Raw genomic sequence first — 25,351 nt, 5'->3', positions numbered from 1 at the left:
CAGGGAGTGAGGGGTCGCTGTGCTAATCCAGCGGTCGGTGGGCCCTTCTTTGCGATTTCATGGGCCGGATTGAGCCCATAATCACAGTCAGGAGCCTCACTACATTTTAGCCCAAGTGGAAAACTAAACGGGCTTTGCGAAAATGTTTTTGATGAATTTTACAAAGAAAAAAGAGACAGGGCATCAGAGCGAACTTATAGAGCTAAGCATGTGAGATCCAAAACTCGTAGGACCATCCAAATGGAGACTTCCCGGTTTCCGGGCCGGAAAGTACCCACGATCGGACCATTAAAAAACCGGCTCTTATCGATAAGGGGTATTGTGGCATTAAGATTTCCAAAGTTTAGACAAGGCTTAGCTCAAGACCCCACTATTCATCGTATTTGGTTTGATATTGCGACCGTGCACGATTGTCCTTTAATGAGTTTATTGACGATACAATACTAAAATGGCTTCTTCTTCTTCTTCTTCTTCTTCTTCTTTTGTAATAAGACATATCAAAGGATTGAGAAACTCGTGGCCTGTTTAGTAACAATTTTAATTCTCCGATTCTGTTTTCCGGAATAGAAAAGGATGAGAAACATGTTTAGTAACGTAAATAATTATGATTCTCGAGTTCTCTAATTATGTTCTCGATAATAGATTTGGAGTAGAAACAAGAATTAAAAAAAAAAAAAAAGGAGTTGATTCTTTGCTCTGAAATCACTTTTGACAAATAAGACCAACAAGATGAGAGGGCTCTCATTTTGTTGCCTCGACAAAAAAAAAAGAACAAAACCTTAGGGAGGAATGATTGACTAACCAGCTCCCCTCGCTCGTTTGCCGCTCTTGTCGCTCGACCGGCCAACTCCACTATCACCGTCGTCCGCCCTCATCGCACGACTTTGGTGAGTTTCATTTCGTCATTCGGTTCCCTCGTCGCCTCTTTCTCAATGATCTCGCTCCAGGAGCCTTCGTCGGCGTCGAGCAAGTGTGGCCCTTGCCTATATCATGTTTGAAGCCTGCCTAAGACAATATAAAGTGGGATATAAGAGAGATATAGCTCGGATAAAACTATCCCATGAGGGAGGTGGGATAAAGATGAATAGGATTTCTAATAATCCTAATGCACGAGTAATTTTTTTCAAATAAAAATTTTCTTAAATAAATAAAATTAAAATAGAGCTAGAATATAAATGATATTTGATTTATAATAAAAAAAAATTCAAAAATAAAAAATAAAAATAATGTCAATATTATTTATTCCTATTTTTATTTATGCATTCGGATTTCTTCCTATCTTATAATGTAAATTTAATATATATAATATTTATTTTTATACATATTTTGGGTATTTTGGTGATTTAGGAATTTTAGTATAGTTTACTATTTAGTAAACAGTTATTAGAGGATGATGGAAGGGGAGAAAATAAATAAAAATAAAATAAAAGGAACAATAATAATAATAAAAATTAAGCGATAAAAATGAAGCAAGCGAGAGTATCATTAGAGATTCCTACCATTTTTGTTTGTACAACTTTTAGGCTCATTTAAACCGAAATGTCGTTCATACCAAATAATGGACAAAATAGGATGTAAAATTATATGATTTTATTACTGCGAGTTGCCAAATAGTAGATATGACATAACAAAATCACCGGATTTCATATCCTATTATATTAAGTTCTATCATATATGGAAATTTCGACAATCAGATGTAGTCTTAGGTTGGATTGATTGTCGCTCGCTAGACGTGTTTGACTTGTTACCAAAGCCATGCCCCACACAAATGGCTTAGGCAGGTCCAATTTGTACATATATGGTTCATTTTCAAGCTTGCCCATTTACCATGTGGGCCTGACTCAACTGATTGTCAGCTTAAGTCAATGATTAAGTCTACTTTAAATGTCATGGCACTTGAATGCGTTTGTAGTTTTGGCATTGCGTATATGTACTTCAAGAATAACAAAAAGGCAATTGGGCGCACATGTGAGAATTAGTTCTCTTTCGGGTGACAATGACTCACTTGCTAAGGATCATGCTAATGAGGCTAACTCATTAATGAGGGCATACTCATCCATAGCCAAACTGTCCATGGATGGTCCTAATCAACGACCAATTAGAGATGAGGGATGGTGAGGACGACCCCACCCAAATCCGGTGAGGACAAGCCTCGCCATGGCTAGGCGTGCTCGGTCTCGCCTGCCCTTGCATCTGGTTGGTTGCTAATCCGGCAATTGACTTGTGAAAGAAGGAGATGAGAGAAAAAAAAATTAAAAAATTTAAATAATATTAAAATATTGTTAAAAATTGCTATGTCAATGTAGGCAGGTTAAAGTTAATTAAGTAAATCGAATTGGCACAAACATAATAAATTTAAAATTCAATCGAGAAGAAATTCGTAGCTGAATTGTCATAATAATAATAATAATATATTTAAGATTTTTTTTTATTTTGGTTATTTTACCGATGCGTCAGAGGAGCATGACTTTTCCTGACACGCGGAAACCAAAGATTCATGCACCGTCGAGGTGAATAATTGAAGTGCAAATGGCGGGCCTTTCGTGCGTATAGCGCGACGTAGCAATCATCTGACAAAAGGAGTCAAATGTTATCTTGGACTGACGTGACCCCTAAAGAACCTAATCGACTTGACGACTTCATGAAACCACAAAATAAAAAAACTTAGATGAATGTATGAGTTTCTTTGCATTCATTTCTAGAGATTTCTACGCGATACGTCTAAGTTCATAGAATTGGTCAATTTTAATGACCATATCAGCGGCTTTACACCCATCGATGATGATTTGTCTAGACTTGTCCAAAGTTTTAATCCATACCGAATGCATGCTATCGGATGTGCACTTTAATGCCGAGAGATGCAATGTTACGGCAATAGAATCTCTTGTTTCGTTTTCCTCTCCCGACGAGGAACGTGTCGCCGTCCGAGAGAGATCTCCCACATTTCACCGGTTCATTTCGAGTCGACGGTAATTGCTGAAGACGGCTTGATCATAGAATCCGACGCATGAATCCGCAGGTTTTTATCGGGGACATCGTCAATAGATAGATTTTCGAATTTCACCGGCAATGTTGGATTGTATTTAGAAGCGACGTAAGGGGTCTAGATTCTAGAACCCATATTTAATTATGTGGATTAAAAAATGGGTTGCCTTAGCTTTTAAAAATAAGCTTAAGTGGATCATAAATGAATTACTTAACAACTTAATGGATCTTAAAAGGATTTTAAATATGTCATAAATGGATTACCAAGCTATTCAAGAGGCGATAGGAGGACGGTGGCCAGCGGCCGGCATTGTGGTGGGTTTAGTTTTCTTAGGGTTGTTAATTTGGACTTGGGGTTAATAAATGAGATAATTATGGAGATCTTTTATTTTATTTTATTGGAGAGCCTTTGGACGAAAATGCTCCTAAGCATGGCTTGAAAACTGGCATGTCTTTGGTGTGTGGTCTCTTTATTTCTTCTCATTTTGGACCGGACTAGTAGATAGTAATCATCTACCGATTCTACCCTTCCCTTCTCTCTCTCTCTCCCGCAACACGGCGGCTCCAGCTCGTCCAGTACTTTTTCCAACTCGGCGGCCGAAGAACGGCAGCTTTAGCTTCCGAATCATGGCATGCGTCACGGGTGCGGCGTATAATAAGTCAATGCTGGATATGATCATTTCTGGTGGAGATGTTTGTTGGAAAAAAAAAAAAAATTCATTCTCTCGTGGAAGATTAAGTCAATGAGACGACGGCAATAAGCATGGTTAGGAAGGAGGAGACAAATGCGTGGAGTTTGAACCACTTGGTTTGAATCATTGGTCGTCAATTTTTGACCCTTACGTAATGGATTACTCCAGTAATCTCTCCCTTGTCTTTTTCCTCACTTATTTTAAAGGGGTTTTTCCCTTTTGGAGCAGGAATTTTTTTGTTGCCAAGACAACGGGAGTGCCCTATCAAATGTTTATATGGCTAGGCAAGTAAAGGATTTGATATGTATATATTTCTTGTAATACAGCCCATGTATATTTTTTTATGAGACGAACAGTCTCAAAGTAGAAATATCAATCTCTTTATAGCGTTTACATATTTGTTATGAGTAATTACTGTTTGAAAATTAACTGTTACGTTGTCAAGAACATAAACTCGATAGACAGAAAGATAAAATGAAATGAACTATCGACGAGGTCCGAGTGGCATGGGTCCAAGCAAGGTTGAGAGATTGTGCTTGTCTTAAATGGACTGTCGACAAGTTCCGGATGGCATAGGTCCAAACAAGGTCGAGAGATTGTGCTTGTCCTACTCTTTTGCTATTTGTCCACGCACCTATATTATCAATTCATCACCAAATGGGGCCAAGGACACCATGTTTTAAACTCAATTTATCACGATAAATAGCATAAACTAAACAACGCAAATCGTGGTTAACAAGATACAATGATGTTTTGGACGTACCATCACTAAAAAATGCAAGTCATAGTACCAATCTCTCGTTGCATATTCAAAAACAAATAATAGAAGAAGAAAAGCTGAAGAAGCAACCCTTTTATAAAATTATGATATTAGTAATGCAACATGTTATTATCGAGGTTGCATATAGTACACCTGTTTAGGGCCAAACGACCCTTGCCGGCGATTGAGAAAAGCAAAGACAAAAAAAAAAAGGAAAAAAAAAGAGAAAAATAATAGAAAATACGAAAAAAATTAAATTATTAAAAATTATCTATGTTAGCACCGATCATGCCACGTGGGAAGGCCGGCCGCTACGTCAGCAATTTCCTGTTAAAATTGGCTGGATGGATTCAATTGACCAAAGATGAAAAGATTTAAGATTGAATTGATAAAATTAAAAAATTTATGACTAATTCAAAAAAATACAAAAAGTTTAGCACTTTTTGGACAATGTTTCCGTCAACTTGTAGCACAAGGAACCATAAGCACTTGAGGACCGGGGCTCGACCTCTCTCTATATAAGTCGCCACCGCCATTCGAGTTGTGGCCACCTTACGAACGCACAAAACCACCAAGACAAAACAGCAGAAAACAAGAGCTGGTGCGTCCACGCCCGCACATAAGCCTTCTGCAATGGCTTTCCCATCCCCTTCCACTCCTCTATACGAGAAGATGAGCCTGAAAAAGGATGCGAAGCGGGCGGTCGAGATCTTCATCTTGTTCCTTCTCGTCTCTCTTCTCGGGTACCGGCTTGCGCACCTCAAGGACCACGGACTCGAATGGCAGGTCGCGCTCGCGTGCGAGTCGTGGTTCGCGTTCGTATGGGTTCTCGTCATCAGCACCAAATGGAGCCCCGTGAGCTACAAAACCTACCCTCAACGTATCTTGCAAAGGTATAACAATGGAACAAGATCTAGCGTCTTCGCATGGCTTGCTTCACTTTGAGTTCTTCAACCTTTTCCGCATCATCGTATTGTTTCTGTCGCGAACCTCTGGTTCGCTACTCCTTAGCGCTACAGCGACTAGTGCAGCTTGCTGTTTCTTTCTTTCCGTTCCCCGTGTCATATAATGTTCACGTATGTTCTTCTTGGATTTTGGGTTATGAACGTTCTATAAGTTGGTTGTGTCCAACCGAGTTACATCTTTTAGGTTTTGTTCCTTCTTGCCGTCTCTGTTTTCACATTTCCTTCCTATAGGGTAACCGAGCTTCCTCCGGTGGACATCTTCGTCACGACAGCGGATCCGCAGCTGGAGCCGCCAATCATCACCGTGAACACGGTCCTCTCTCTAATGGCAGTGAACTATCCGGCTCATAAGCTGGCGTGCTATGTCTCCGACGACGGCTGCTCACCGTTGACCTTCTACTCTCTAGTGGAAGCCGCCAAGTTCGCGAAGCTCTGGGTTCCGTTTTGTAAGAAGTACGACATTCAATTGCGAGCCCCGTCCCGTTACTTCGCCGGCAATGCGGCAGCTTTGTCTGGTGAAGATTGCTCATCGGAATTCCAACAAGCACGGGACACAATGAGGGTAATGCTCAGTCTTTGTAGTCTAGTGTTCATATGTGGGACATGGTCACAGGAGGGGGTCTGGATAAGATATGAACGTGGAAATACTCAAATTTTATCATGTTCTTTCACAGGATGAGTACGAGAAGCTGAGCAGGAAGATAGAAGATGCGTCCCAAGGCTCAGTCCCATCTGACTTTACTGGGGAGCTTGCAGCTTTCGCTAAAGCAGAACGTGGGGATCATCCCAGCATTATTAAGGTACAGTGAAATTACTGAGAAAATAATGTTTGTCTAGGTTTGGACAAATTTGTTCTATGATTAACATGGCACGCCAAATTAACATTAACATTTGAAAAAAAAAAATTAACATCAACACGTCACGATTAAATTGAAAATGGGGTCACTTTTTTTATAGTGAGGCTCACTGTTTTTATTGTGATTTTGACAAAGATCATACTGGAAAACAAAGAAGGTCGTCCAGATGAGTTGCCGCATCTGATCTACATATCTCGCGAGAAGCGGCCAAAGCACCCGCATCATTACAAGGCAGGAGCCATGAATGTCTTGGTGCGTAAGACTTTCCATCAAAGGCTTAAGTATGACCGCCTTCGACATGAAAACAATCTCACTCTTCTTTTCCTCTTATGTCTCTTTGATGGATAAACAGACCAGGGTGTCGGGACTCATGACGAATGCTCCGTTCATGCTAAATGTCGACTGCGACATGCACGCCAACAATCCGCAGATTGTTCTTCATGCTTTGTGTCTCCTCCTCGGTGCAAAACACGAGAGAGACTGCGCATTTGTTCAATGTCCACAGATCTTCTATGACGCATTAAAGGATGATCCGTTTGGAAATCAAATGGTGGTCTTATTCGAAGTAAGTGCCATTTTGTTACACAATTAGTCTTATCTGGGGTCGATTTGCAGCCTGACTTACCGATTAGAATATGTACTTATGATGCCGTTGATTTTAGTACTTGGGACGAGGGATAGTGGGAATTCAAGGACCTTTCTATGCGGGAACAGGATGCTTTCATCGTCGCAAAGTAATCTACGGGTTGTGGCCAGATGACACAAAGACCAAAAATAGCGGTCTCACCTCGAATGGTATGTGCTTTTGTTTGATCACCAATAGCTCGTTCACGGACTATTTCCCTACTCATAATACACCCTATTCTTTCGTTTGCCGATTTGATTTTTACAGGAGAAGTAACCAAGGAAAGATCACTGAACGGATTTGGAAGTGCAAAACAGTTCATCAATTCTGCTGCTCATGCTCTACGGGGCAATTCAGATCATCCTAAAGATCTTTTAAGCTCTCTTGAAGCAGCCATTCAAGTCGCTAGCTGCACCTATGAACACAACACTGACTGGGGTAAAAAGGTCAGTATGTGTCCGAGATTGAATCAACTAATTGTTAACTTAAAAAATCTATGATTTTTGGTACAAAGTGCTATGTTCCTTAAGCATTTTTCTGTGACAACGAGAAAGATGAGCGGAAATTAACCTTGTCATTCACAGATTGGTTGGATGTACGGATCGGCGACAGAAGACATCCTCACCGGACTGACCATCCAATCCAAGGGTTGGAGATCACTCTACTGCTCACCAAATCCGCCTGCTTTCCTAGGCTGCGCGCCATCTGGTGGGCCTGCCTCGATGACCCAACAGAAGAGATGGGCCACGGGCCTGCTCGAAGTTCTAGCAAGCAACAAGAGTCCGATATATGGCACCCTGTTCGGGCAGCTCCATTTCCGGCAGTGTCTGGGATACCTATGGCTCCTAACTTGGGCGCTGAGATCCATACCCGAGTTCTTGTACGCACTCCTACCAGCTTATTGCATCATGACCAACTCCCACTTCTTGCCCAAGGTAAGAAGAAACTAAAACAGATATCAGTCCTTTATTTGCTCATGAATCCGCCTCGTTTATCTTCGTGTCTTGTGAAATCGCAGGGACAAGAACCGGCCGTCCTAATTCCAGCCGCCATTTTCGTTGTCTACAACCTGTACTGCCTCTACGAGTACTTGATCGTTGGCTTGTCGATACGCGCGTGGTGGAACAACCACAGAATGCAGCGGATAACGTCTGCCTGCGCCTGGTCAGTCGGAGTCCTAAGTGTCGTGCTCAAGCTCTTGGGGCTATCGGAGACGGTATTCGAAGTGACCAAGAAAGACCAGTCTGCATCCGGTGACGACAACAGTGCCGAACTCGAGAGATTCACCTTCGACGAGTCCCCATTTTTCGTGCCGGGCACCGCTCTTCTGCTGGTGCACTTGACAGCAGTACTGACAATGTCGCTAGGGTCGCGCCCGCAAGCGTCCGACGACAGCGGCTCCGGCTTGGGGGAGGTGGCATGCACTGTGTGGGTGGTGCTGTGCTTCTTGCCATTTTTGCGGGGGCTATATGGAAAAGGGAAATATGGGATTCCCACTGCTACTGTGATGAAGGGGGCTATCCTGGCAACCATTGGCGCTTACTTATGTAGATTTACATCCATAGGTTCATAAGGGCCTCGAGTTGTCGGATTTTTGTATTTGCAGAATCAAAAGCATGGTTGTACCATTGATCATCTCTTCTTCTTTCTCACAACGAGACAAGACGATTCTAGTGGTTTGTACAAGCAAGAAATGAAAGTGATTTTCCCAGCGTTCCTACATTTGTTGTCTCTTTTTCTTATTTGGACCGGACAAGTGATCATCCATCTTTCTTTCCCGGCATGATCGGTAGCAATAATAACCACAGATAAAGACATGAAGTTCTTGGCTGTATTGGCAGGGGAGGGTAGGGCAAAGATCTGACTGAGAATCCATGACCACTTCTACCTCGTCGCCACTGCAGATGTCCCCCGAGAGCCCCGACAACACTTTGCTTTCACTCCTTTTCTTTCCTCTCCATGCATTCCAAGTTGAAGATGGAGAATTCCAAGACATTCGTCTTGTACTCGTTCAACGTGGTGGCGGCCAAGAATGGTAGTTGAGGTTCGATATTGCGTCACAAGAGATACAATTGGATGTTAATTTGGAGATATTTATGAAAAAAAATGCATTTCCTTGTGGAAGGTTAGGGTCATTTTCCGAGACCTTGGTGGTGTTATTAGGGTTTTTAATGTTGAAAAGGCACCGCCCCTGCTCTCTCTCATTCTCCAGATTTTTCTTGATTAGCCCTACATGCATCCCGGCTGCTCGTGTTTCAATGTTCGGTTAACAATCGTGATTGCACAGGCTAGTTCTCGAATCACATTCTCATACCATATCAAGCTCGTCATCGACGAAAGGCTTTTCAGCGAGCGAGTTTTCTTCTTGGCGAGCATGCCAGCGCAGCATGAGTTGATAGGAGCCAAATCTCTATCGGCACTATTTACGCGAAACCGAACCTCTCTTGTCGACGATCAGCATCTAACAATACAGAACATGCATACATATATACATGTATTTATTCCCTAACAAAGTAGTGCATGATTGCTTCAGCCTTGACTGGCAAGTTCTTCCAAATCTTTGACTGTCCGTCCGTGAATTTCTGCCAGATTAAAGCAGCATGCGACGGGCAATGAACAAAGATACGCAAAAACATGAGAATCGATTATTGATCAATTGCTACCTAAAAGTCAAGATTGCCACACATTCCTACGAATGGGACATACACACGACGACAAAAACTCCAATTGGAGGCTTTGGACTACCAATCTCTCCCTTTATATATCACAAAAAGATCCAAAAATGACAGAAGAAAAGCTAAGGGAGCGAACCTCTAACGAGTATAAGAATATTTCTGGGTGCACATTATGATGGCTATATAAAGCTAGTGTATTGTGAGCAACGTGATGTACTACTATAGACTGTTGAATATAGTCCATATCTTTTGTATATGTAGACCCTAGCATTACTATGACAAAAATTCCAAACCTATTATATGACAGTCAATTCAATCCTATATTTTCCAATTTGATCAAGGTAGTCATAAACTTTTTGACCATTTTTGAATGTAGTCAATACAACCAATTCGTCGGTTGCACTATGTAGGATGGCTGTCAATCCGGATGCATTCGACAATAATCAAAGCGACATCGTTTTGATAAGTTTTTAGTTTTTTCTTTTCTTTTCTTTTCTTTTTCCTTCATCGGATTACCGACCGGTGAGGGCGGCCCTCACCTGGAATTTGACGAGGGACGATGCCCTCACATGTGGCTCCGATGGCCCCGGTCGATCGAAAATCCGATGAAGGAAAAAACAAAAAGAAAAAAGAATTCTCAACACGACTTCCTCTTGGCCCCATCGGAAATGTCGGATTGAAAATCGTGTCACGTAGAAGGACCATCGCTAATTAGACCATTATGTCAGCGACATTTAGCCCAAATTGAGCAAAAGAACTACATTGAAAAATTGTCAAAAGATTTAAAACTACATTAAAAGTTTTCAGATTGAATTGATTGTTGTACAATAGGTTTAGGACCTTTTTTGAACAATTTTCCCGTAAACATTTGTGGTAGACTATTCGGCTCATAAGTTAGCGTGCTATGTCTCAGATAACAGCTGCTTGCCGTCGACCTTCTACTCTCTAATGGAAGCTGCCGAGTTCCCAAAGCTTTGGGTTCCGTTTTGCAGGAAGTACAACATTCAATTGCGAGCTCCATTCCGTTACTTCGCCGGCAACGTGACGACATTGTCTGGCGTAGATTGCTCGATGGAATTCCAACAAGCACGGCAAACCATGAATGTGATGCTCAATTTTTGGAGTCTCTAGTGCCATGTGCTGGAGATAGTCACAGTAGTCGGTGATTATTTTTGGGAAAGAGAAGAGGGAGTGAGAGAGAGAGAGAGAGAGAGAGAGAGAGAGGATTAGGCATGTACGAGATAAGGATCTAGAAATACTCAAATTTGTATTGTTTTATGACAGGATGAGTACGAGAAGCTGACCAGTAAAATAGAAGATGGGTCCCAAGGCTCAGTCTTATCTGATTATATGGAGGCTGAAGGTTTCTCTAATGCAGAACGTAGTAATCATCCCAATATCATTAAGGTACAGTGAAATCCCTCACATAGTATCTTTGTCTTGGTTTGGATAAAATTATCCTGTGACCAATATGGCACACCAAACTGGCACCAGCAAGACCCAAGTAAATTCAAAAGGAGGTCACTGTTTTTCATTGCGAGTTCGACAAAGATCATATTGGAAAACAAAGAAGATCATCCAGATGCATTACCGCATCTCACCTACATATCACGGGAAAAGCGGCCAAGACACCCACGTCATTACAAGGCAGGAGCCATGAACGTCTTGGTGCGTAAGACTTTCCATCAAGGCTTTTGTGTGGTTGCTTTCGACATGGAGACAATTTTCACTCTTCTTTTCGTCTTATGTGTCCTGTAAAATTTCAAACTTTGCTTGTTCTCTTTGTTGGATTAACATGCCAGAGTTTCGGGACTCATGACGAATGCACCATTCGCACTCGACATCAATTGCGACATTTACCTCAACAATCCATAGATTGTTCTTCGTGTTGTATGCAAAAACATGAGAGTGACTTCGCATTTGTTCAATGTCCACAGATTTCCTATGATGGAATAAATGAGGATCCGTTTAGAAATCAGATGGTCGTGTTATTCGCAGCACATGCAATTCTACTAAAATTAAGTGTTATCCTGAGTCGATTCGCAGCTTATCCACTGATCAGTACCTATACCTATTATGCTGTTGATTTAGCATTTGGGACGAGGGATAGTGGGATTTCAAGTACCTTCATATGGAGGACCATCATGCTTTTATCCTCTGGAAGTAATCTATGGGTCATGGGCAGATGCCATGAAGACTGACAAGAAACGTCTTACCTCAATTGGCATGTGTGTATCTTTGATCGCCAATTGCCCGTTCATGGACAATTTCCTAGTCATAATAAACCATATTATTCCATTTCCCAATTTGACTCTAACAGGAGAATTAACTCACTAATTGAAAGTTCAAAACAATTCATCAACTCTACACTCTGGCCGCGAGGGCAAGCTTCGCTGGAGGCCAGCTAGGTCGACCTCGTCGGCCTTTGCCTCTGGCTTGTCACAAAGGTTCGACAACCCGCTAGAGAAGGAGGAGAACCGCATCAGCACCTGCCGCGCCACAATCAGTACAATTGCAAAAATTTGCTGAATGGACTGAATTGACACTAATTCAGAAGATTTATGACACAATTGGAAAAAAAAAAGATTTATAACTGAATTAGCACTATTGCAATAAGTTTTGGACTCTTTCGTAATTTTCCTCTCTGTTAAGCATTTTTGTGACAATGAGCAAGATGGTAGAATTTAATTTGTGGGCATGATAAATTGTTGTGCATGTGTTTTCCGCCAGGTAGGTTGGATGTATATATGGATCGACGACCGAAGATACTATTACGGGGTTGGCTATCGAGGTTTGGTCGGGGCACTACCAATCGTTCCAAAAGTTTAAGTTGTTAAATGATGGCATGATCTAATATTTAAAATATTCTATCAAAAGTTACTGACCTAGAACACGAAAACAAGCCGAGAAGATTTCAATTGAGAAGAACCGGGCGTTTCTCACCTTGGGGGGACTGATGGTTTGCTACGAAGCATAAACGAGAAATCATGCCAACTTCGGCTATGGCACATAAGGAAGTCACTTCAATGGCACCACCACATTCACTTCAATGGTAAAATAGGCACATAGGGAAGTCACTGGCGAAATCATTCAATAGAAAAAGAACAAGTTAGTTCATTGTTTGATTTGAAGACACTAATGTTATTTCGGAACTTGATATTCAACTATTGTCAAAGGAAACTGCTGGTCGACAGTGTCTGACAGTATCGTCAATTATTTCTGACCACACGATCTCCCAATCAACGATGATTTATGCAAAATATGGAGTGATGGTATGTGGATCTACTATTGAGATTATACCGTCCCCGACAATATTATCAGAAAAACATTTCTTATTATCAAATTGCTTTACATGGTTGGCTCCCAAAAGGAAATTGCTTTGAGTCCTCCTTCTCTAAACTCCTCCACGCAAGAAATGGAAGTAGTTTCCACAGTGTTGTCTCTCTTTTCTCGTTTGGACTAGACTAGAAATCATGCATCTTTCCTTCTCGTTGGCAAAAGATTTTTGGCTCTATCCATGGGGATGACAGCGCGAAGATGTGACTGAGAACATATGACCACTTCATGTTGTCGCTACTGTAGATTGTCCACGACGAGCCCCGACAAACACTTGCCTTTCATTTTGGAGATGAAGAACTCCAAAAGCTTCGTTGAGTTTTTCTTAATTAAACCAAAATCAATTCCCTTCTCTCTCTATCTCTCTCTCTAGAAATGGCAGCTCTTCGTCTTGTACTTACCAAAGAATGGTAGTTTAGCTTTGAAATCATGGCATGCGTCATTGCGTCACCAGTCCTGTTTATAATAAGTTAAAGTTGGATGATTTCTGGGAGATAGCAGTAAACAATGCATTTCCTTGTGGAAGATTAGGGTCATTTTCCGAGATCTTGGTGGTGTTATTAGGGTGATTAAGTCGATAAGACGGCAATAGTAAGCATGATTAGGAAGAACGAGACTGATGACCGGAGTCTGAATCACTGCATTTGCATAGTTAATCATGAATCTTTGGTCATTATGAAATTTATTGCTCAATTATAATAGGAGACTCTCTCTCTCTCTCTCTCTCTCTCTCTCTCTCTCTCTCTCTCTCTCTCTTCTTGTTGCTCGTTTGTAAGGTTTTTTCATTGGCAAAGACAACGAAAAGTGCAATTCATTTCATACCAACTTAAAGGCGCTGAAAACACATAAGCTGAACACCTTCAAAACTTTTGGAACTCAAATTCGAAATAATTACCTAAGTGATACGTTCATTTGTGTTCCTCGATCAAGATCTGGATCTGAAAATCTTTGAAGAGCACAAACATATTCATACCCATAAAAGAAAAAGTAGAAACTTTTATACTCAAGTCAATGATTGTCCATGGTCACATCATTATATTTGGCTTGTAGAAGGATATTCTAAAACTAGTGTAGATACCTAGAAACTCATAACCGGGTTCACAATGATATTGAGCGTCAAACTATATCCTACAATGTTAAAAATCAAATCTAGAATCTATCTCATAAACTAGAATACTCTTACAAACCAAAACATATATCATTTCACAAATCAATATTTGACACAAAGCCATTCGAGAATCGGAATCATAAATCTTTTCACAACACCAAACACATACCCTTTGACAACAGAATACATTTCATAAATCAAATTTAAAAATCAATAAATATTACCTTTTCACAATCCCTTTTATAAAGCGTTTCTCAAATCATTTCACAATAATCAACTCATAAATAGTTTCTAAAGATGCGATCGATGCCATTTTAGATGCCAAATCAATATATAAAATCTTTTTACAATCCTAGTAAATATCCGAGCCATATTTTATGCATCAAATTTGCTATATACATCACTTTTTCTTTTAACCAAATCATACTTTGCACGTAATACGTATAATCCTTTTCATTTTGAAAAGATAAGTTTATAAATTCAAAGAAGATAAAGCATTATTCACCTAGGAATTCCCGCAACCAAATAACTTGGCTATACGAGTTAACAATATTGTAATCCTATCAATTAAATGAAAATTAATATCACAACCAAGAAAAACACTACCTTAACTACGAAACAATGAAGCTTAACCGCCACCAAAATGACACCACGTGACAACAAATCGCTCCCCCAAAGCTATTATTCGAAGTTATCCGCAACGCGGACCTTGTCCGTGAAACTCTAAAATTTTGCTCCGATTAAAACATTACTTCAAACCAACTCCCTTCAAACTTCACGGCTCCTCAACATCCTAATTCATGATTTCTATGTAATTCCACAGCTTAACAACTCCAATTGAATTTGTGCTCTAATTTCGAAAACTACTCCGACTAGACGAACAAAAGGCTTAAATCCTTGCCTGACATTGAGAATCGAAGAGAATCTAGTTTGGTGAGGTTTCATGTGCCCCTCTCCCTTTTACTTTCCTTTTCTTGTTATTCCCCTTTCTTTTCTTCTCTTTTCTTCTGAGCGTGCTTCTTCCCCTTTAGTCTCCAGGTCAAGTCTCTTTGCTTTAAATAAAGTGATTTTTTTTTCATTTTTCCCTTTTTCCTTCTTTTTACTATAACTTTATGACTTTTTGACCAGTCAAAAAGTCATAAACACAAATGTTTTAAGAAATCGTGCATCTTTCTTTCTCGTAGGTGTTGACACCTAAATTTTAATTTTCATTTATCATTTCATAAAAATGAGAATTAGTAATGGTTCTCACAAAAATAATTTTATCATGCATGGCACATTTATTTTCTGTCACTCAAAAGCATGTTATGGCATTTAGGGTCGGATATCGGGTCAATTGAGCTTAATTTGATAGGCGGCTGGACCAGACTAGTTTGAAAATTTCGAATGAGGCCCGGAGGGGATGCCGAATTTTTCATCATAATTTTGGACTTAAAACACCCCCATTTGAGCTCTTAAAATTGCAAAAATGCCTAAATTAATTATCCATTTGATTAGTTAAGGTCCAATTGAGTCCAGAATGACAAAATGAGCCCACTAAAGCCTAGGATTTTGGTCCAACTTGTGAGAGTCCTCATTTGGACGAAAATTCTAGCTATTTTTAATAAATAGGACTCCTCAAAAGTCAGAATTTTCAATCCGACGATCGATATCCAATAAGAGTTTCTGAATCGAACGGTCGTTGGTAAACCCTATGCTTGCATGAAACCCTTTGTTCTATAAATACACAATTATGCCTAGGGTAAAGAGGGAAGACAATTCATACGTTCAGAAAATTTAGAGTATTCACGTGAGAGTTGAGGGGAAAAAGAAAGAGGTTCTCAACAAAAAGCTCCTTCGGCGGAAGAATCACAATTTCTGGTCTTTTGCTTTGGTTTTGCACCTATTGTTGCGGTCTTGCACTCTAATGCTGCGGTTTTTGCCTAATTATTGCGATATTTTGGCCTATTCTTGTGGTTTTTGCTTCGGTGTCCAGGAGGGTTCGAGCTGATGTCCAAGCCGGTTGATGCTGCTGTTTGGTACCAGAAGTTGCTGCTATTGGGACCCATTTTAGCTGCTGTTCGGAGCATAAAATAGCAGTTACTCAGCGTGTTTTCCTTGGCTTGATCAGTCCAAGTTTCTAGTGCTGTTTGCAGTAAAAAACAGCACCATTTAGAGACGATTTTCAGGCGAATTCGTTGCTTTTGAAGTACAGATTTTCGGGCTCGATTCAAGGTAATCGCTCTATACTTTTGCAGGTCTACTTGATGATTTTTTGAATTGAAAAACAAGTTATTTTGCCACTGTTTCAATGTTGTTTCGCGCTGTTGGGCATCCTGTTTGGTCTGAAAATATTTGTTTTCACATGCTCTATGATAACTAATTCATGTAGGAATTTGCGAGAGCTAAAAGGTGAGTCTTTGATTGTTTTTAGCTACTGTTCTACAAGTGATTCATGCTATTTTTGATGTTGTTTCCATGCGCACGCTTGATCTAATAAAAAAAAAACACGTCTGCTTTCGTTGTTTTCATGATCACTAATCTGTCACGTTTCTGATAGAATTGAAATTGCTGCTTTGTGTCGTTGTCATGCATTGTTTGCACGTTTTTTTTTAGTTATTTTGTGTGTTCCATGTCCTCTAGACAGAGCTCAAACGTTTTGTTATGTTATAGATTCAGTCGGATTGCTTTGAAATTGTTCATCCAAGTCGTGCAAATTGTCATGCTTGGGCTGGAAATTGTTTGTTTGATTTGAATGTTTATGGATGAGGTGAATTTTCGGATATCTGTCTGTTTGGATTGATAGATGCTAAATTGAAGTATATCCCTTGTTTTCGGATTTGTCCCTAACCTAATTTGGAAAATTCGAAAATTCGAAAAATAAAATCTTACAGAATAAGATCACACTAAATTTTGTGGCAATCATATTTTGCAGAATATTGATTTTTAGGATGTTCAGATAACTCAAGATTCAATTGGATTTTTTTGGAGATATTGAATGCATCGTTAAAATTTGGAAAGTTATCTAATATACTTTGAAAATTTCAGAAGATAAGTTTTCCCATTTTAAAAGATATCAATCCTACGTGGATAGGAGCTTATCTCATTGAAAATTTCGAAATCTTTTAGGGATTTTCGAAAATTCAATAAATATTTGCACATCTTTAAATAAAACTGCCCATAATATATGCTCCCTTGTGCTCGACTCTTCGGAATATTAAATTGCAAGCATTAACCATGATTTTTTGGGATGGGATGGCAATTTAGTATAAGATTTCATATTCTGCCCTTTGGCGAGAAGAGATGATGACATCTTATACCATAATCCGCATACTAGCTCGAATCTCCGAGAATGTAGCGGATAGAATCTCGCTCTGGCCCAGATTTTCGGGAATGAGAAGATTCATCAGAAAATTCGGAAATTAAAGGTATATTATGGGTGTTTTTGTTTAATTTTGTTCAAATTCATTAAAAATTTAAAAAAAAACAAAAAAATAATAAAAGGGAAAACGAAAAAAAAAAACAGTCAATTCGCATCATCAATCAAGAAAAGACATTTTCATGAAATCTGGTACCGAAAGGGTGTTAATTAAAAATTAACATAATCAAGTCCCCGAACCCTAAATATCTGGTTAATAGAAAATAAAGTATTCTTCCGTACTTTATTTATGTATCTAATCTACCTACCAAAAAAGATTAGTGGCGGCTCCTACAAAAGAAAAAAATCAAACCTAAGTTGCGAATTAGTCGGGCTTGGGAGAGTTCGTATTAGGTTAGTTAATTCATCTAATTAACCTAATAATTCATTAACCTAAATTAATTTTAGGTCGCGACAGTAGGGCATTGTTTCTCGGCTTTATTCATGTGCTGATAGCGCAGAGATGTGACTAAGAACATATGACCACTTCACGTTGTCGCCACCATAGGTTGTCCACGACGAGCCCCGACAAGCACTTTCCTTTCATCTTCGAGGTGAAGAACTCCAAAAGTTTCGATAAGTTTTGTTTAATTAAACAAAAAGTAATACGCCTCTCTCTCTCGATCTCCCAGATTGGCGGCTCCTCATCTGGCACTTGTCCATCGTGGTGGCGAAGAATGGTAGTTTAGCTTCGAAATCACGGCACGTGTCGTTGCTGCACGAGTGCTCTTCATCATAAGTTAGAGTTGGATCATTTTTGGGAGATATTTGTGACCAATGCATTTTCTTGTGGAAGATTAGGGCCATTTTCGAGATCTTGGTGGTGCTATTAGGGTGATTAAGTCTATAAGACGGCAATAGTAAGCATGATTAGGAAGGACAAGACTAATGACCGGAGTCTGGACCACTTCATTTTGCATAACTAATTATAAACTTTGGTCCGTGCTCATTACATAAACTAAAGACCTTTGAAACTTTTGTAACTCAAATTCAAAATAATTACCTAAGTGATAGGTGCGTCTGGGTTCCTTGCTCAAGATCTGGATCTGGAAATCTTCGAAGGCCACAATTATATTCGTACGTAGCCGGAAAATAAAAAGTAGAAAATCTTCAACTTAATTCAATGATTGTCCATCGTCACATTATTGTATTTGGCTTGTAGGTCCACTAGGCACATTCCTTCAAGTTCAATGTCACTGACTAGGCCGCACCAACCATTCTATGTCGGGCTTCTGGATTTGGTACGTCGTTTGCGCTTAAGCAAGCAAAGAATATGAGCAGATTTTTGTTTGGGGTTTGAAATTAGAGAGTTCATTTTGCCCCTCTCTTCCATCGCATAAGATGATTAGAAAGTTAGACAATCTAAAGCTATACGATAGTTTGTGGAACTTGCATAATTCGATCAACGATTTGTTTATCGAAAATCAAAATGCATGAGAAATTAACGTGGAGGAAATTTTATTTTGAAGTGCCTTAGCAGAGATTTTAAATTAATTGCTACCTTAAAGCTGTCCATGTAAAAGGTTTACGACAGAAACAATTTTGAAGTAGGAAAATCTTAATCTGTTTATTACGTGCATATATTTGTTACGAATTATTACTCCTTGTGGAATTAACTTTCAAATACTCTATAAACAAGGAAAGTGTCAAAAAAATCTTAAACCTATTATATTTACGCTAATTTAGTCCTAAACCTTTTGCATTTATGTCAATTCAGTCCTATTACACCCTAATTTGTCGTGAAACTTGCAATTAAGGAGGTACGATCATGTTTTGTTAACTTTATCAATCACGATGGAGAGAAAATGATGGTGTCCACGTTCTAAATTCCATATATACTTGAGCATGCATAGGTGTGATAGTTCCCATCGTGCCCTTTGGATTCTATCGAATCCCCACTTGCTTACACAACATCGGCATTCACAAGCTCTTCTCAAATCACGTTTTCTTTCTATATTTAGCTTGTCAAACCCAAGAAAGAATTTCTTCTTGCGTTACGGCTTTTCATAGAAAGGGTTTTTCTTCTTTCTGAGCCGTATGCACATGGTGTAAGTCGATAGCAGCCAGACCTATACTGGCGTCCGAAGCGGAACTTCTCCGCGTCAACATGATCAACATCGAGCACTACATACGCGCGCGTACTTAGCTTAAGCCTTCACCGGCAAGTTCTTCCAAATCTTTGACTGGCCGTCCGTGAATTTCTGGAAGATAAGAAGCCCTACGCGACGGACAATGAACAAAGATACGCCAAAACATGCTAATATGTACTCGGATGCCAAGTGACGTGCAGAATCCTCCGATTTGGACAGCTCCAGAGAAGCAGCCCACGATTATTGATCGCTAGCTTAAAAACCAACCCATGCCACACATTCCTACAAATGGGACATAGACACGGTGACAAGAGTCCAACTGGGGGCTTTGGATTACCAATCTCTCTTTGCACATTGAAAACTGAAAATACAATAAAAGATGTAGAACTAAAGAAGAGGAAAACTGTCCAAGAAATCCTAAACATATCGTATAACGGTCTTGACCCTTTCAATTCTACCAATTTAGTGTTAAATATTTTAACAATTTGCTAATTTATTCCTCGATCTTTCAATAGTATGAACTTAGTCCTAAATATTTTGACAATTTGGCAACTTAGTTTTAAACCTCTTGACAATTTGGAAAAGTAGTCCTTTCGGCCAATTCTCCAAATAATAGGTTCTGGACTAAACTAAAAAAACTTCATAGAATTTTGGACATAATTGACACAATTGAAAAGTCTAGGACTTAATTGAAAAATCGTCAAATGTTTAAGATTAAATTTACACAACTAAAAGGGGGGAAAGTGTCGGAAAAGTCCTAAACCTATTGCATTTATGCCAATTTAGTCTTATATCTTTTATTGATGTCAATTCAGTTTTAAACCATTTGACCTAGAGCCAATTCAATCCTTTCGGCTAATTTTAGCCGGATATTACTGATGTGGATATTGGACGGCCTACGTGGCACTGCCGGCGTTGACGTGGACATTTTTAATGGCATTCTAATTAATTTCATTTTTTATTTTTTATTTCTTTTTTATTTCTTGTCTTTTTTCTAGGTTCCTCTGGTGGCTGATTATGGTCGGCTAAATCTGGCAAGGTTAACCTTGCCCGGGCGATGGCTAGCCTCACCGGCCAAAGCCGACTACCGGAGGAACCTAGAAAAAGAGATAGGAAGACAAAAGAAAGGAAAAAAATAAAAAAAAAATGTAGAATTATTAAAATACTATTAAAAAATATCAACTTCAACACCAACCAAGCCACATAGGTCATCCGGCGTCCATATCAGCAATATCCGGTCAAAATTAGCCAGAATGACCAAATTAGCTATAGGTCAAAAGGTTTAGGACTGAATTGATACCAGTAAAAAGTTCACAACTAAATTGGTATCAATGGAATAAATTTAAGACTTTTCTAACACTTTTTCCAACGACAATTTTATAGTTGGATTGGCCGCCGTGTAATAGATTTACAAGTTCTTGGACAATTATCCCACTAAAGAAGCAACCCTTTACGTATAAAAATACTACTAGATGTATAATGATCGCTTTATAAAACTTGGGTATAAAGTGATTTTTGTGGACCTTGTTGGTTTCGCCATTCATTCTTATCCTTCCTTCCTTTACTTATCCCCTATCATTCATGTAGGATTACCATTGGCGCACAAGTTCGTTTCTTGAGTCGCTGAGCCAACTTGACGACCGGGGTAGGTTCAAGTTCAACCTCTCTCTATATAAGTCGCCACCTTCTGTGCACAGAAGACCACCGAATAGAAACAGCAAAAACAAGAGCTGGTGCGTCCAAGGCACCCACGAGCCTTCTCCAATGGCCATGCAATCCGCTTCCGCTCCTCTGTACGAGAAAATAAGCCTGAAAAACGATGCAAAGAGGGCGGTAGAGGTCTTCATCTTGTTCCTTCTCGCCTCTCTCCTCGCGTATCGGCTTGTGCACCTCGCGGACCACGGGCTCGAATGGCAGGTTGCGCTCGTGTGCGAGTCGTGGTTCACGTTCGTGTGGGTTCTCGTCGTCAGCACGAAATGGAGCCCTGTGAGCTACAAAACTTACCCTCAACGTATCTTGCAAAGGTATATATCAATAGAACAAGAGGTAGCTTTTTCGCATGGCTTACTTTTACTTCGAATCCTCAACCTTTTCAGCATCATCGTATTGCTTCTGTCGCGAGCCTGCGGTTCCCAACTCCTTAGCGCTACAGCGAGTAATACAGCTTGCTATTTTTTCCTTACTGTGATCTTGAATACTCAGGATGGTTTCCTTTTCCGAGTTTCTACTAATGGTATTTCTAGCGCCAGAACGAATTTTCTAAAAACGCCTATCCTCTTTCCTTCCGTTTCCAACTTTAGCGCTTTCATAGGACATAATGACTTGTACCTAACTTGCTGAAATGAATATTGGAAAGTTCCACTAGCATTGAGTTCAATTTTCCAACGATGAGTTTTGACTGAAGTACCTGTATCACGTACGTTGTTGGATTTTGGGTTTTGAACGTTCAATAAAATGGTTGTGTCCAACCGAGTCATATCTTTTAGGTTGAGTTCCTTCTTGCTGTTTTTATTTTCACATTCTCCTTCATATAGGATAACGGAGCTTCCTCCGGTGGACGTTTTTGTCACAACAGCAGATTCGCAGCTAGAGCCACCGATCATCACCGTGAACACGGTCCTCTCTTTAATGGCGGTAGATTACCCAGCTCACAAGCTGGCGTGCTATGTCTCCGATGACGGCTGCTCGCTGTTGACCTTCTACTCTCTAATGGAAGCTGCCGAGTTCGCAAAGCTCTGGGTCCCGTTTTGCAAGAAGTACAACATTCAATTGCGAGCCCCGTTCCGTTACTTCGCTGGCGATGCGGCAACATTGTCCAGTGAAGATTGCTCGATGGAATTCCAACAAGCAAGGGACACAATGAGGGTAATGATCAATCTTTGGAGTCGAGTGTTCATATGTTGGAGATAGTGAGAATGCTCGGTGATCTTTTTAGGGAAGTGAAATAAGAGAGAGAGAGAGAGAGAGAGAGAGAGGATTGGGTATGGACAAGATATGAATGTGGGAATACTCATATTTATCATGTTCTTTCACAGGATGAGTACGAGAAGCTGAGCAGGAAGATAGAAGACGCGTCCCAAGGCTCAGTCCCATCTGATTTTACCGGGGAGTTTGCGGCTTTCTCTAACGTAGAACGCAGTAATCACCCCAGTATTATTAAGGTACGGTAAAAAATTCTGAGAGCTGTCTTTATCTAGGTTTAGAGAAATAAATTGAAAAGGAGGTCACTGCTTTTATTTTGAGGCTTTTTTTCCTTGTGATTTTGATAAAGATTATAGTAGAAAACAAAGAAGGTCATCCAGATGAATTGCCGCATCTGATCTACATATCGCGAGAAAAGCTTCCAAAGCACCCGCACCATTACAAGGCAGGAGCCATGAATGTCTTGGTGCGTAGGACTTTCTATCTATCAAGGCTTAAGTATGCTCGCCTTCAACATGAAAACAATCTTATTATTCGTTTCCTCTCATGTCTCTTTGATGGATGAACAGACCAGGGTGTCGGGACTCATGACAAATGCTCCGTTCATGCTAAATGTTGACTGCGACATGTACGCCAACAATCCACAGATTGTTCTTCATGCTTTGTGTCTCCTTCTCGGTACAAAACATGAGAGAGACTGCGCATTTGTTCAATGTCCACAGATCTTCTATGAGGGACTAAGGGATGATCCGTTTGGAAATCAAATGGTGGTCTTATTCAAAGTAAGTGCCATTTTGCTACACAATAGGTCTTATTTGGAGCCGATTTGGAACTGATTTACTAATTAGTATATGTACTTTTGATGCCGTTGATTTTAGTACTTGGGACGAGGGATAGTGGGAATTCAAGGACCTTTGTATGGGGGAACAGGATGCTTTCATCGTCGGAAAGTAATCTATGGGTCATGGCCAGATGACGTGAAGACTGAAAATAGCAGTCTTACCTCGAAGGGTATGTGCTTTCGTTTGATCGCCAATCGCTCGTTCACGGACAATTTCCCTAGTCATAATACACCATATTCTTTCATTTGCCAATTCAATTTTTACAGGAGAATCAACCAAGGAAAAATCACTAAACGGATTTGGAAGTTCAAAACAGCTCATCAACTCTGCTGCTTATGCTCCACGAGGCAATTCAGATCATCCAAAAGATCTCGCGAGCTCTCTTGAAGCAGCCATTCATGTCTCTAGTTGCACCTATGAATACAATACTGACTGGGGTGAAGAGGTCAGTATTTGTCTACACGGATTTCGCACATTATACACATCTAGATATACACACATCAAGCTGTATTTTCCAAGATTAATCCACTTATTGTTCTCAACTCTAAACTTGCAATGCTCCAACCAACCTAAGTTCACTAGCATTAACCTGAAGATCCATGGTTTTTCCACGAACACGAATCGCTAGCCACACAATTCACGGTACAAAGTGCTATGTCTTTAAGGCATTCTTGTGATAATGAGGAAGACGGCAGAAATTAAATTTGTCAGCATGATAAAGTGTTGTGCATGTGTCTTCTTGCAGATTGGTTGGATGTACGGCTCGGCGACAGAAGATGTCCTTACGGGATTGGCCATCCATACCAAGGGTTGGAGAACACTCTACTGTTCACCAAACCCACCAGCTTTTCTAGGCTGTGCACCATCTGGTGGGCCTACCTCGATGACCCAGCAGAAGAGATGGGCCACAGGCCTGCTCGAAATTCTAGTAAGCAAAAAGAGTCCAATATATGGCACCCTATTCATGCAGCTCCATTTCAGGCAATGTTTGGCGTACCTATGGATCCTAACTTGGGCACTGAGATCCATACCCGAGTTCTTATATGCTCTCCTAGCAGCTCATTGTATCATCATCAACTCCCACTTCTTGCCCAAGGTAATAAGACACTAAAACAAATATCACTACTCTTGTTCTTAAGAATTTGCCTCGTTATCTTCCTAACTTGTGTAATCGCAGGGCCAAGAACCAGCTATCCTAATTCCAGCTGCAATTTTCATCATCTACAACCTATACTGTTTATCCGAGTACCTCATGACCGGCTTGTCAATGCGTGCATGGTGGAACAACCAAAGAATGCAGCGGATAACATCCGCATGTGCCTGGTCATTTGGAGTCTTAAGTGTTGTACTCAAGCTCTTAGGGCTATCAGAGACGGTATTTGAAGTAACCAAGAAAGATCAGTCCGCATCTAGTGATGGGACCGGTACCGAACTTGGGAGGTTCACTTTTGACGAGTCCCCAATTTTTGTACCAGGCACGGCTCTTCTGCTGGTGCACTTGACAGCAATAGTTGCAATGTTGTTAGGGTTGCGCCCACAGGCTTCCGGTAACAATGGCTCGGGTTTAGGAGAGGTGGTATGTACTGTATGGGTGGTGCTGTGTTTCTGGCCATTTTTTAGGGGACTCTTTGGGAAAGGAAAATATGGCATTCCCTCCACTACTATAGTGAAGGGAGCAATCCTAGCGATCGCTGTAGTTTGCTTATCTAGATTTACATCCACAAGTTGATAAGGGCTGCAAATTGTTGAATTTCGTATTTGCAAAATAAAAAACATGATTGTACAATTGATCAGCCCCTATGTTTCCAATAGAAGACGAGATATTCTCATTGCTTTCATGAAACTCTCATGGAGCAGCAAATTTTCACATTCAATGTATTGAAATATATCTATGAATATTAGTTGGTAGTTAGTAGACAGTCATAAATAAGGAAACTAGGGTTTTGTTAGTGTATATTATGCTCTGTACAGAATGCCATCTATGCACCCTTTTACTAAGATTTAAGTAAGCATGTAGCCTTTGAGCCTTATTACTCTCATTTTGTCATGAAGACCCTAGAATAGCTACACAAGAAACTATATAATGGAGTGAATGCT

At 40.2% G+C, this 25,351-nt stretch overlaps 1 protein-coding gene across 3 annotated transcripts; it reads left to right on the top strand.

The window, feature by feature from the left end:
* Positions 1-5,004: 5,004 nt before the first annotated feature.
* Positions 5,005-25,121, top strand: LOC115750898 (cellulose synthase-like protein H1). Of its 3 annotated transcripts, none has more exons than XM_030688515.2 (9): positions 5,005-5,330; positions 5,634-5,964; positions 6,077-6,202; positions 6,395-6,511; positions 6,612-6,824; positions 23,291-23,423; positions 23,521-23,699; positions 24,000-24,350; positions 24,432-25,121. In XM_030688515.2, exons 1-9 carry the CDS (start codon positions 5,071-5,073, stop codon positions 24,981-24,983), a joined length of 2,262 nt encoding a protein of 753 aa, XP_030544375.1. In that variant the 5' UTR covers positions 5,005-5,070; the 3' UTR covers positions 24,984-25,121. The 3 variants fall into 3 exon arrangements, with proteins under 3 accessions (XP_030544375.1, XP_030544378.1, XP_030544377.1); XM_030688518.2 differs by lacking the exons at positions 23,291-23,423; positions 23,521-23,699; positions 24,000-24,350 and adding exons at positions 6,922-7,054; positions 7,152-7,330; positions 7,469-7,819; XM_030688517.2 differs by lacking the exons at positions 5,005-5,330; positions 5,634-5,964; positions 6,077-6,202; positions 6,395-6,511; positions 6,612-6,824 and adding exons at positions 21,176-21,514; positions 22,025-22,355; positions 22,526-22,651; positions 22,762-22,878; positions 22,982-23,194.
* The last annotated feature ends 230 nt before the right edge of the window (positions 25,122-25,351 follow it).

This window comes from Rhodamnia argentea, chromosome 7, assembly GCF_020921035.1.
Source record: "Rhodamnia argentea isolate NSW1041297 chromosome 7, ASM2092103v1, whole genome shotgun sequence".
Classification (NCBI taxonomy): Eukaryota; Viridiplantae; Streptophyta; class Magnoliopsida; order Myrtales; family Myrtaceae; genus Rhodamnia; species Rhodamnia argentea.
Note: the sequence above shows the minus strand (reverse complement) of the source record. Positions and strands in the feature narration are given on the sequence as shown.